The following is a 14,319-nucleotide window of genomic DNA, read 5'->3' as shown; positions in this document are numbered from 1 at the left end:
ATCCAGCCAACGAAGCAGCCCGTGTACGTGGAATATAGATGGAATATGCCGAAAGTGAGAATCACGTTTTCTCTAATCATTATACACTTTGATAAAGTTTAGTTGTTAATCAAGTTCGTATACGTGGATCTTATCTTTAGCTTGTGTGGTTTTAGTCTGCTACCGATTTCTATAATTGTGTTATCGTAAAATAATATTAATTATAATAATTGTGTTACAGTAAAATAATATCCACGATAAGTATACGTATGGAAGTGAGCAATTTAAATTATTTTTGCAAAAACACGGTCAATTATTACTAAACGATATTTGTAGGGGTCAATAGAGTTGGACATAAGTTACTTGGCAATGGGTATTTGGAGCTCGACGAAGGATTCGTGTAGACTTTCTATATTCGATTTTGAATCCGTGTTTTGCCTTCGAAGATAATGGAATGAGGAATCCGTTTTTTCTGACAGGGTTGTTTCATTCCGGTTTAACGAGGCGTCGTGGATTGTTCTGAATAGAAAGCGAGCCGCAGGAGAAGAAAGATCGTCCTGAGTCGAGTTGCTCATTAAAATAAATGGAAGCAGCTAGAATAGAGAAACGAATTGCCATCGAAAAATGATGCGATGAGAATGAAAATAATTGTGTTATACCGGAATACGTAAAAAGAGCAACCCTAGAGTAACGGTTGGATTTTAACGAGGGTTTGATAAACTGTTTGTTTCGTTTCGTTGATACTATTCCGAAACGTGACAGGCGAACAATGAAAAGAAATTTTTTCTTTCACCTCGGAAAATAAGGACAAAAAAATTTTGCGAGGTTCAATTTTGGAGAGAGAGAGAGAAAGAGAGAGTTCAGAAATGTTTTATCAAGTCTTTTCACTTGACTCGACGTAAGAATTTTTAGCGTGAAATCGGGGCTTCGGAGAAATCTCCTCACGCGTTCAACTCCGTGTATTGTGAATCTGAAATTTTACTTACGCCCCGCATCGAATCCTGTGACGAAATCAGGACATGGCTGAAACGCTATCGTACCAGCCGGTGTATTTGGCCAACAAGACCAGCCGTCGAAAACCCCCGGGCAATAAGGCTCTGGAAAATAAAATGGTTCAGTTGCATGAGAATCGATTGAGACTAATTCTAGTATATTTGAATAAAAAAATATAATACACCGAAGTGTGCTAAGCATTGCGTGATTTAAATATCCATCATATTTCGAAGAATTTTATAAACTAGTTATATATTTTCTGCCGTCCAGGGACTGAGAGGCTTGATACAATTACTATATTAACCCGACGTGAAACGAAGAATGTCTGACGAAGTAACTTTTCCAAATTTTTTCGGCGGTTACAAAATTCGATCACAACTTTGGAATTTGAAGGTTCAAAGTGGCGGTTTGAGTATGACTACGCGGTGAAGTTGGTCGGATCATTTTAAACTTAAAAATCCCCGCGTTAGAACCGAATTCAGCCACTGAAAAATCTCTTTGACGAGAGGGTCTTGTTAAAATTGCTTCATCGGAAATTTCCCGTCTTTAAAGGGTTGTTATGTTAATATCAAAGTCCCTCCGGGCAACAGAAGAAATTGAGCGATGAAAAATAGGGGAAAAATGAGTGAAACGTGGTCGAGGCTTCAATGTAATTATACAATTCGGTATTGTAACTTGGGCATTTATCATCCTATTTTAGGGTTCATCTTTTTCGGCAAGCTCCAAATTTTGCAGTCAATGATCACGCACAGTTTTAGCAATTTTTGTAATTTAACAACCAATTACCGGCGAAGAAGAATAGTTGTGATGAAATTCGAGACAACACGAGTCGTACACACGAGGGGTAAACGCTATACCTGTATATGTATATATGAGAATAAATGGGGCAAACTTGTTGAAGTACGGACACTCGAAGAAAGAGGAGCTGTTATTTCGCCAACCTATATCAACAAGTTGTCCAATAACCGAGTGTCCTTTATAACGCCGCGCTGTTTCTCCCCGTCGTTTAGGAAATTATTCTCGCCCCAGTTTGCCTCCAAGCAATCGAAACTCACTGGCTTCTATCCGGAGAAATGAGTTGGCAGACAGACGGCTGTGAATCACGAATTTTCGTGAACTTTTTTTTAAACCTACGAGCTAGATCATAAATATTCTCTCTTTGCGCTATATCTCGAAACATTGAAGTATTTCTTGCAACATTTCATATCAGTTTTTTCATACATCCTCTCATCTCCACGTTTCGGTATGTCGTCCTCATTTTTCTCATGCAGTTCTCTCTGCTCTGCGGTTACAATTTCAGTTGACACTCGCCTCGTTCCTCTCGTACAAATGAATATTCATTCGTTGCAGATGCGGTGCCGTTTCCGTTATAGCGGGTGAAATTGTTTTTTCATAAACCCTGTTATAATAAAGCTTGAAAATTCACCTCGATACAATATTTTGCAGAAATTCGTATGCTTAATTTCTTACTTTGGACGGTTCTCTTTCAGTCAGTAACTTGTCGCTCGCACTCGCAACGTGCCGCGAGATTTGAGAAAATGTCAACGGTTCAATTCGATGTCGTGGAACTTGAAAGTGAGCAGAACAAAATTGCCAGTTAGCGGTTCTCATTAGCTACAACTGAGCTCCAATTATAATGGCAATTAGAATATAATTAACCGTTCGGAACGCACCAATTTTACGGCTGTAAAAGCTTTTTGTAAAACAAGCCGGAGGAAAATAATATCCAGGTAAGCACAATCTACAAACGCAAATTGATTGACGTGATGAATTTGAACGTTCCTCATGAAACTCGGTACATAAACAGCTTTAGCAGCCTTCGTTTTTAATTTCACTCTCGATTTTTAAACTGGATTCAAACTAAAGCTCGGAAAAGAACAATTAAGAATTTCTACACAAGGGCCGTTAAATTATCTTCCGTTGAAATTCAAACGTGAAGGATAATTTTATTCTTGGTTTATTACACCGAATATCAAAGGTTGAACAGAGATTGTGCCGTGTTTCGTAAAAAAAACTGTGCGATTTAGGTAAATTTCACGTTTTTCCTTCAATTAATTTCACTACAGCTTCTGGACAAGACCTGTTTTTTCAGAACAAAAGTGTCGGAAGATTTTGAGGCAAATTGGTATAACCCAGAGAAAAGTTGTTCAAGCAGCTTCCTAATTTGATGATTTTGTTCCTCACGTATATACATGTAATATATTTCGAGAGAAAATATGATCCTTTGAAATCTGAAACTTCCAACGTGGTAACAGCTTAAATCCCGAATTGGTATATTCGAGCTGCGGGGCTTAGGGATATACATAAACTCCGGGAGGCGTAAGACCCGTAACTTCGCTGTTAACGCGCTGCCTAAATCTTACCCCTAGTCACAGAGTACTTTAGAAACTGGACACCTGTCTGTTCTTCGATGCCTCGCACCCTCGGGGCCCCCACTTAATAATAAAAGCGGTGTCGAGTGTTGAGTTGAAAAAGTTTTGTCAAAAATAACCTTCCTTTTGAGGGTAGTATCCAATTTCAGTAAACTTACACGCTCCTTTTACTTCTCTCTTTTTCTCTTTTCTCTATTATCTTATATTAAATTTACATACGAGAAAAGTGCTGGAGTCTTCTTTATTCTGCTATACGTTTTAGCACATTAAAAAATATAATTGTATTAAAATATTTGTTATATGGGTATTTTATCGTCTTAAACACGCTTCCCTTCAAGCGGGTCATCCCTTACATTTCCTACCCTAAGTTACACTCTCAATAATTCAGATTCTCGTTTGAAAAGGGGAGGAAAAAAATTTGATTAGGGTATGTTACAAGTGAAGGAAGGATTTCCGAAATTTGAGTTTTTCAGACTTTATTTTAAACGTTTTTAAAGACAGCGAATAGACTACGAGGAATTCCTCCACGTAAGTAAAAGCTGATCCCATTTCTTACGTCCAGTTTTCCAAAACCAGATAAAAACTGTCTCGTTGTAATTGAATAGCGGGGCTAAATCCCGCCTTACGGATTTAACGAGTCAGCGAGCGAAGATTAAAAAGTGAGACAATGCGTTCGGGGGTAGCATGACAAAATGTTTGAACAGTAGTTAGGACTACACGCATTTTTCTTGAGGCTAATAATCATCATCCCTCACAATTTTTGCCGTCCTTTTTTCTTCATTCATTTTCTTTCCCTATTTTTTTTACGCAGGTATTCTTTTAATTAATTAATCAACGGTATAAACGATACTCCTCGTTATTGCAAGGATTAAGAACTAAAAGCTTGCTGAATCTTCAGTATTTTGTTTTTTTTTATCGAATGTGTGGGAAACAATCAAAGTAATACTACCTGGTAGTAGGACTCGGAGTTACGAAGTTCGCGTGTGAAAAGTTTCAACTTTACAACTTGGCCAAACGGTTTACTTACAGAAACTCGATTCTCTGACCCCGTAACGTTCTTAGAAAGTTATTTACGTCCATATACCACTGAAAGTTAAATTACTCGGCTAAATAAATGCCTTATTTTTCTTATCATCTTCGGAATGTTTGCATTATGCTTAAACTTGAAAAATTCTTCCCACAGGCAATGAATAAACCACAATGACAGCTGAGGTAATAATTCGTTCAAGGATATCGCTTGATCCTCCTAAAATTTCGTTATCCGGCTATTTATTTTTCTTTCTTATACGAACGAATCGCTATAATTTTATCTTGTTTCTGTCATCAGTGACTAACGGCGAGGCAGAACGTACGGAATTATTGCCCGTATAATAATCGTTGCGAAAAACCGAGGGTAATTTTCTTTTCCATCGTGAAAATGGTAAAAAAAAAAGGTGCGTGCAAAGGTGTTTCGATTATTACAGAGAGTAATGAATTAGGGAGTTGGAAAAGCCACGTTTTTTTCGAGCGAAATAATTAATTTGATTGAAAATTTTTTCTCGCGCAACGAATATGTATATACTCGTATATATATATATCGAGAAAAAGTGGATCAGAACGAAGATGACTCAACGAAGAAAATATGTATTTACCTGGAGTTCGCAGTTAATTGTAGCCGTACGCAGGTGCGCGTGAATATAGGTATTAATTTAAGTGTGAGTTGAATTTTCAATCTAACTGTAAATCAGATTGAATTGAATTTCAATACAGTCATTGACTCACTGCGGTGGGCCGAACTGACTGCCAAACTATAGAATTGTTAGATGTAATTGAGTAAAGATCGTAAAACGCCTGAAGATCGGCAGCCTGCGATACATAACGTCAGAGATGCGATAGGCCGTCAGGCGTAAAGGTCGTCAAAAGTTCGCGTGTGTCGGTACGAGTTTAATGTCCGATAATGAAATTTAATCGCAAGCTCGTGATCGGAATAAAAGTGAGTAAAATTTCATACAAACTGCCGCCAAACGGAATCTTGATTTTTATTAAATATCGGGAGCTGTTCAATTTTTCCTTAATTTTTTTTTATCGTTCCTTTTTTTCATTTACCGAAAGATAGGGTGAGCGACAGATACGGAGTAACTTTCGAACTCCGTACCGGAAAATTAATTCACCGAAGGGTGACGGAGAACTTTTTCGTCGGAAATGGAAGTTCAGCGAACTATTTTGAGAGTTTGAAAGATCGATGTAAGTAACTATATTCAGTTACAACGATACCGAGAAGAAGATGAAACGGTGTCTGCTCCGAGGCACAACATTAGTCAGACGAGTACTTATACCGAGCTTTGAGTGAGTCTAAGAGAGTTTTTCTTTGTATTTTCCAGTCAAATAATAATAAGTCTTACGGATTGATTCCATCACGGGTGTCGGTACACCGTGGTTCGTATATCCGTGTAAAAAATGCACCGTTCACTTTTTATTTAAAAATAAAAATACCGAACGACCGAGCTGGCAGTCTGGCTCATAATATCGTATAGGGACCTATTCATGCCGTTCGGAAAACGATTCCACCCTCACTACGAAGCTTCGAGCGCTTCCCTTTTGTGCGTTGAGTGCCTCCCTTATGCTTGGAAGGCATTCAAATATTGGTCTATGCTCGGAAATCTATCTCGGCCTGATGTTGGTATTCGCGAGTGAAGATATAAAACTTGCAGGCTCTTCAGTCAACGATTATACTTTTTTTCGATCGGTGAACACAATCATCACCCATCTTTCTATTAAGATTCCCGTCATCGTAGTTGAATATTTCTAGCCGTGATCCAAACAAGAAAAAGTATTGCAACGGAAGATCGATAGATAGAGAATTGAATTTTTGATCGTGATCAAGGAATGTGAGAGAAAAATTTCGCTTTACTGCAGGCTGAAACAGCCGCCGGGAATCGCGGAGAGAAACTTTGTACCAGTCACGTTAATTGAAACGAATTTGTTGCGCTCATTGCATCGGAGGCGAGGAAGAGGATGCGATAGACTGTCAAGTTCCAAGTTCGCATTGTATTCTGCATGAACGTGTATGTCTGCTACTCGACTAGTCTTGTGTTTGTTCCAATTTCCTAGGCTACAAACCTGATGCAGCGATATAATCAATGTCCGGCAAAGACCGACGGAAACTTTTGTCCATTAAACTGCGGAGCGACGTTATTTGAATTTCTCTGATACGATGAAATTGCAGCGGAGAAATTACAAGGAAAGCGATTCGCTCGTTTGGTTCAAACAGGTGGAATTACGTTCATACGAATAATCATTTTTTTTTTTTAAATATTTTCACGAGAGTGATATCCTGTCATAAAATCGTCATTACTCAGTAATTCGAGAAGAACGTTTGCCCCACAATTTTTCATCTCTGGGTTTTACATTTCGGCGTACGCCTTTTACTCTATTTTTCTCTTCATAAAAACCAAAGTATACGGAAACTTTTCTCATTTGCCGCGTATCTTCTCGACCTACTAGTGGTATTAAATTTTTTAGTTTACTTCATTTCCGACTTGTGGCGGCGTGTCGTGAAATTTACGAGCTCCTGATGTTATCGCCAACAATTATCGCATGCCGGTGCGTTATTAAATTGGGGAAAATAAAGGAATCATGCCCACTGTTGAGTTTCTTTACATTTTTATTTTGTTCCTTTTTTTCGTTGTAAACTGATTTACGTTATCCGTATATTTATTATCATTAAGAATTAAAGTCGCTTCTGATAAATCATTCTATCGGTATAACTTTTTTTGAACATAAATTAAATACCACTTTAAATATGTGGTAATATTCGTCCCTCATTTTGAAACGTATCGTGGTACGATATAATACGTATAACCATTTCGAAATGTTATCGTACTTTATTCTTTATCGCCACGCGTGTAACTTTTTTCGTGACACTCGAGCAATATTGTTATTTGCCTTTATTCATACATTTAAACGGTAATATATTCGTTACTTAGTATCTCTGAAACCTGAAAGAGAAATCGCGACCTGCAGCCATGAAAATTTGTTTCAGGCGATTTTCAAATATTTTCCACGATATCTTTTCCTGACTGTACATGTATACAGGTTCGAAAAAACATTCTTAAACACGGTGTCCTCAGGTGGTTGAAACTCTTTACCTAATGGGGAACAAGGGCAGGGGAGCTGGAATTATACTTTTATCGGAACACGACGGCACTTTGTAAACTATGATGTTACATGCCTAGTTGAATTATTAGAGAATAAATACCCGAACGGCCGGTGTAGAGCGCGTATCGCACGCGTGTATATATCTGGTGACTAACTTTTAGCTAGCTAGCTTGCTCTACTGCCAAGCGAAGTTTATGCATGGCAACTAATTGATATTAGTTTGACAAGTATTCCGGATTGCTTCCATATCTGCGGGACCACTAACAAAATTTGCGAAATTATACGCCGGCTCGAAATTGTTACGGAAATATGTCACGTTATTCGGCAGATCGTTTGACAAAATATTGCCACGACTACGCAAGGCAGCCATTGAAATTATCACTGTCAAATTGCAATCGGTAAATTGTTGAACCGTTTCCATTGCTTTTGCAAATGCTAAATTACTCTTTCATAGAAAGTAATCAGGTTGCCCGTTTCTCGAATTCGTTATCATTGAAACGACGAAATTTGAATAAATGGCTTTGTTTAAATGTTCTTTGTTTTGTTTTTTTGCCATTAGCTTAGTATCGAATAAACATCCCTTTGAGTTCTGAAACTAATTTCAACCCGTCTCATGCCTATAACGCTGTTGAATAATTATCGTTGTTAGCATACAACAGTTTGTACAGTACACGGTAAATAAAGAACGTTCGTGATGGAAAATATGTACCGACGCATCAATCAATACGTTAGTTTATGCAAACACGCATCACATGTATGCGAGTTAAGACATTTGCAAATTTTAGACAGCTAGTCGTTTTCGTGCGTTCGATGTAAATGTTAACTGTAATAGGTCACTCGGGGCAAATTTTACCCCAAAAATTTTTCAAACTCTTCGTAAAATCCCTTAGTCGTCGAAATGGGCCTCGTGGTGCCATTCTTCATGCGATATAAAGACTTTTTTTGCGACATTTTTGGCACTTTCTTTAACTTTGACGATGTTTTACAATATTTAAACAATCAATTTTGGCTAGAAAAACTGAGAGAACTTTTTCTGCGATTCTCAAACAATACCTAGATTTTTTTTTAATTTTTAAAACTCATCTTTGAAGCAAAATATCACGTAGAAATATTTCCGTCGAGGAACTTTTCACTTGTTCTTAGGACAATATTTTATTTTCAAAAGTCGTTCTCTGGTAGAATAAGGATAAAAATTATTAACGTCTCCTGTTATTGCACGAAGTTAAAACGTAGCGTGGCAAATTAATAACGATAAATGGATATTTGAATGATGAACTAGAAAAGAGAAAGAAAAAAAAAACAAAGACAGTCAAGAAAGAAAGGGATTCAGACTTCATTAAATAGGTATTAACGAGTCTTAACGACGACGAGGCTCGATCGACAAGAAATATTACCATCAGAATTTTTTTCTTCTCCGTTTGCTTCTCCTTTCGTGTGATTTTTAATGGCTCTGTACCGCAATCGAAAAACAAGGCGAACGTTGATGTAAACTGCACTGGGTCGGTGCATTTAGTAATTTGATTTGCTATCGGTGTCGAATCTTAATTGACTTCATTAACTTTTCAATCTTCGATCCACGAAGCGCGAATGAGCTCACAGCCTGGAACCACCCCTTTGAACCCTCACAGGTCGCAAAGCTGATACGAGAAAGTAGCCATTTTTCTTTTTAGCGGAGAAGAAAGATTCCCTGGCTATTGAATATAATATATCAAATGTTTTTTACGTCATCCCGCATAACAGGCTGTGATACGGTCTACTTTTTGCACCGATTTTCATGCTCGATAAAATTAAGGTCCTTTTCATAGGTCTTCGTGCGATAGGCATTGACGGCTGATTGGAGGCTTTACGCCTCTCGATCGATGGAACACATCCCATATAAGTGAACGTTAAAAGAAACTGTAAATCCCTACAGATAGTGAAAAGCCTTCAGCCCATTTATCGTGATAGAGGATTATATAAAGGTATGCGTGTGTAATGTAGGGTACTCATTCAGTGGTAGAACCACTTTAAACTAAGGTTCATGGTTCATAGGACAGGCAACGCGGTTTATTCCTACGCATTCTTGCGAGGAAGAAACGTAATGCTTCCCATTTACGATTCCTGCAACGGTTTATTACTGTTTTGTACACGAAGAGTCTGGTGATGCTTTATACATAGTTTAATTCTCTTCTTTCCTTTAGGAAATAATTGTCATTAAAAACAAAAATTTAATTCTACAAGGTACTCGTAAAGTTGATCCTAAGCCGAGGGAGGAGTTTTGTATTTTTCGAATGAGAACGGACACCGTCAGTCATTTCAGAGAACTAATTTCCAAGTTTAATAATTTTAAAATCCTTATAAATTTATTGTGATGCCTACGACTCTCGTATTTTTTTAATTATTTAATCACTCATCCTTTGCATTTAGTTTTTATCGAAAGAGTGAGGTGGAAAGAGAGAGGGGGAGGAAAGTATCAGTCATAGCTTGGTGAAATTAATCGTGCGAGAAGAGTTAAGCAGAGTGAAAAATTTAGAAAACGTGGTTGCATGAAACACTCGTAACGTTGTACTGCGTGTGATATTTCCTGAGAGTAACAATGTACCGAGGGGGGAAATTACACAATCATTTCGGACCGTACAATCATGTTTCACAGCTCAAGTGGAATGTGACACCGCAGACACGTATTTATAGTTGATAAAATCTTGCAGTCAATGATTCGGGGCAAGAAGATAATTCCAATATAGCGGCAAGAACTTGTTTGCCGGTGAGATATTATTTCGAAGTGTTATTTATGGCTTCACTTATTCGAATTTCGTCTCGTATTCGATTGCGAATAATGTTTTTTCCGAATTCCTTTATCGCGAGGAAATCAAGCTGGTGTACAATGTTCGTTGTGTAAATAGTTTGATGGGCGAATAAAAATAACTTTGCAAAAGATTGTTTGAAAGTTTATATGTATCACGCGTTTGAAAATAGTACCGCATATCTCGTGTATGGCCTCGTTCCTCTTTTGTAACCCTTTGAATTCGTCTTGATAGCACACCAGGCCAATGTTGATGATATCGCTCCGTGGTTTGCGATTACCCTTTCTGATTCCACGTTCGACGAGGTTTTACAAATAACGTATGAAAAATATCGGAATCATATTCGCTTTCGGGATTCATTTGGATGTCGATAATTCCAACTGATTCCAAATAGCAATACGAGTAAAGACATAAATAGTGATTATTACGTTGTTAATTTGATTTATTCGGAACGAGAGAAATGTTACGCACGACTACAGAAAACATTTATCAAACGATTATAAATTATTAAACCAAATCACACGATCGAATGATAAATTTATTAACCCTGATATGATTTCTCATCCATTTTTTTGTCTGCATAATAAATGACAGATTGTTAGTAGCTAATCGGTCTGCTAAATAAGTAAAATAAATTGTACTTATTATCCCGCAATAAGCGTGTTATCTACGCTCGTAAGCTTCGTGGGAAATTTTTTGTACCACAAACTGAATTTCATTATTCGTAAATATAAACGCTATGAAATCTTTTCCCCGTGAGTGTATCAGGCACAGAAGAATATTGCTAGTAAATTTTCAACCTCCAAACTAGTCAGAGGTATATAGTATTAATTAGAGCGTTAAGCGCGTAACGCGTGTTGATAAAATTGGTTCTTGTAATCAGGCGCGTTTTAACGTAGATAAAAAAAATTGATATCAATCCACACACATCAGGTGTACGTCTATCGAGTATCCGCGAACTGAGACGATTAGGCCTGAGACGTGCCACTTCCATCCTCAACCTTAATTTGAACTTTTTTCTCCGGTCACGTAATCCTCGGCTTTCAGACGATTTCAGCTCCAGCACCGAAGGCGGTCCTCGACACATTTTTTATCGGGGTTTGGTTTTTATCTCATTTTTTCTTTGGCTCATATTCATGCCGGTCGTATAAGACGTCAATCTTAAAGTCTCATCGGCTGCATGACAATGCGATCTATAAGGCGCATCTTTTTTCTAACATAAGAAAATGATGTAACTGTTCAAAATGACCGAAAAATACTTCTTTTTTTCTTATGTCTCGTTAAGATGTGTATGTTATTTTTTTATCTTGTCGAAAGTCTTACGTGGCAACGAACATTTACATTCTTACATTTGTGAGGAGGTTCAGCTTCTGTTTATACAATGACTATCGTGCAATCACAGACGATACGAGTTTTTGCTCTTACATTTTGTTTAGTAGACAAAAAATTTTACTCGTATTGATGATTCAACGTGGCATACCTCAACTTGAAATGTATAGACGTTATGATCGTGAACAGTGTTTATGAATAATACACTTCGTCTACCTCATCTAAAGAATACTCTCTGAATACAAATTTAGAAACAGCTGAAAATATTGAACGAGCATATTTACGTATGCATGAGTACTTATACAATGGTTCACTCGAGGTGATACACATACGTACCCATGTCACTTCACTATGCTTTGTTACCAATCAAAGAATATAGCGGAATTTATGGGATAATGGCTTTATTCTTTAAGAATATAATATATTAAGGTTTAAAAATTTATATCTTAATTCGGTATTCTGATCGAATATAATTGATGGAATCATGTTCATTACATTCAAAGAAGTTTTTTGAAACATTGGCATCACAGAATGTGTGTGTTACTTTTTAGTGACTGTGGGAAACATTACCATGATATGTAAAATACACATCATACCATATTCACAAAAACTGGAATTGCAGTAACGATGTTTCGACGTTAAGATGGTTTGGAATACCGAGTCTCGGCGTTAAAACTATTCAGCAGATGTTCGTCAAAACATACAAGGCTCTCTCTCTCTCTCTCTCTCTCTCTCTCTCTCTCTCTCTCTCTCTCTCTCTCTCTCTCTCTCTCTCTCTCTCTCTCTCTCTCTCTCTCTCTCTCTCTCTCTCTCTCTCTCTCTCTCTCTCTCTCTCTCTCTCTCTCTCTCTCTCTCTCTCTCTCTCTCTCTCTCTCTCTCTCCCTCTCTCTCTCTAATGAAGGAACTTGACGATGCTGCTTTACGGTGACAATAACACATTCGACAGTAGAACATTCTAGTGTTAGTACGGAGGTTTGAATTGATGACCGCATGGTGGGTGATTATATTTAAAGGGTGTTGAAGGGTTCATAATCTTCGAGACGTTCCATCCTACGACCTTGTTATCACAGAGGTTAGCGCAGGGCACAACAATAACGAACGGACTGTCACGAAGGTTTGTCTGAGTTGTTTTTATTGTGTGCCGGATCTGCGCAACCAAAATAAATCCTTAAAAAGCGAATGTTTTTTTGTACGTGGATTTTTCAATTAGCTGCCCTCAGTAAGTGCTCTTAACTTTGACAAGAAATCAAAGTCGAATGGAACACGAAGTATCAGCCTAATGGAGGATATTGTGATGAGAAAAGAGATTCAGTGACTTTGACCAACTTCGTGACATTTGCAGGAGTTTTTTACGAACCTCACAAAAGTACGCCTCGTATAAACTTTTTGAACCAGTTTCCTTGTCACGTAACTGAATGCGGATGGAAATTGGAAGTATTTCCGACTCAAACTGTGAAGACATAAAGTTTTGCAAGTAAACTTAGACTTAACAATTACTTTACAATCAATATTTGACGTCAACCAAGTAAAGCCCCACTTTGTGAAGTTACCGGCATGTATTGTATAACTATGTTTGAAACTTTTATCAACGGAGCACTTGTCACTGGAATGACAAGTTTTGTATGGGAAATATGCATTATTATAACATCAGTTGCAATTTTCAAGAAAAAAAGCCCTAACAGGTAATCTCCGTTCATGAAGCACAGTTGGCATTTAAAACAATAAATTACACCTGGGACTAAAAAAGCAGAATTGGTACATTATTTTTACTATTAGAAATATGAACTCGACGTGTCTATAAATAGCAATTCATGTTCTGGGTCCGCACAAAACAAAACAGTTTAACTCATTTAGCTAATATTACGAAAGATGCAGCTGTCGAAACATAGTCGAACGCTCGTACGGAGAGAAGTTAGTGCAGTGGCATATATTGATGAACTTCATCCTCACGTAGATGGTGGCATTGTGTAAGGTGAATTGAAATATAAAAAAATCCTTCGCTTGGAAATTTCCAGGATTAAAAAAGTTATTCGCTTTTATTTTCATTCAAGTTTATATCGTTTATGCATTCGATTTTACAGGGGCATCGGCACATCGCTGATACGAGCTGACCAACTAGTGAAGATATTTTGAAAAATTGTTATAATCACATATGGAAAAGTCTGAAGTAAAACCCAATATGAAAAAGCTCAGACTTGTAGCGATATTCGTTCTTATTTCACTTGCATCTTTTGGTGAAGCATAAAGAATTTTGGATATATTACCGAGGAGTTTTGAGAGTCGTCGTGCCGTTTTCGAAAGATAGATGACAGAACTGGTAGAACGTGGTCATCAAGTGGATGTGCTGCGTCATTTTTCAAGCATAACGTCATCGCTAACTTGTTTGGCACTGTTCCTAATCTAGCCAATAATTTGACACTGAAAAGTTATTTTGCTCATTTAATTTGAAATAACGTATCAGTGTGAAAAAATATCGAGCTTACGTAGTTCTCAGCCTGAGGTTTCATGAGCGTGTGTCGACACCTATTAACAGAAGAACTAATCATTTGAACGTGAGTTACTGGTTATGAATGATTATTGCAGATACATGGTTCCCGTGGTAGGTTTAGTCACAAGTCTCATGTATCCACGGGCAAACGATGTCGTAACAGACCCTGACAATTATAGCTTACATACCTACTCAATTCACTGCTACCTCTGATCAGCAAAATGAATTTGAAGAATGA

General features: G+C 37.5%; 1 protein-coding gene and 1 long non-coding RNA gene across 9 annotated transcripts in view; one reads left to right on the top strand and one right to left on the bottom strand.

Annotated features, from left to right (window-relative positions):
- The window catches only part of LOC107220245 (calcitonin gene-related peptide type 1 receptor), a 182,970-nt gene that overhangs the window by 47,034 nt on the left and 121,617 nt on the right, over nt 1-14,319 (bottom strand). For all 8 annotated transcript variants that reach the window (XM_046730968.1, XM_046730964.1, XM_046730969.1 and 5 more), the window contains one exon: nt 966-1,076. In XM_046730968.1, the coding sequence (XP_046586924.1) occupies nt 966-1,076 (111 nt within the window). The remainder of the gene's footprint in view (nt 1-965; nt 1,077-14,319) is intronic.
- On the top strand, nt 13,490-14,310 carry LOC124292821. Its single transcript, XR_006902753.1, has 3 exons — nt 13,490-13,565; nt 13,675-14,145; nt 14,261-14,310. It is a non-coding gene; the product is annotated as an uncharacterized LOC124292821 (long non-coding RNA).

This window comes from Neodiprion lecontei, chromosome 2, assembly GCF_021901455.1.
Source record: "Neodiprion lecontei isolate iyNeoLeco1 chromosome 2, iyNeoLeco1.1, whole genome shotgun sequence".
Classification (NCBI taxonomy): domain Eukaryota; kingdom Metazoa; phylum Arthropoda; class Insecta; order Hymenoptera; family Diprionidae; genus Neodiprion; species Neodiprion lecontei.
This window is presented reverse-complemented; position numbering and strand designations above follow the sequence as displayed.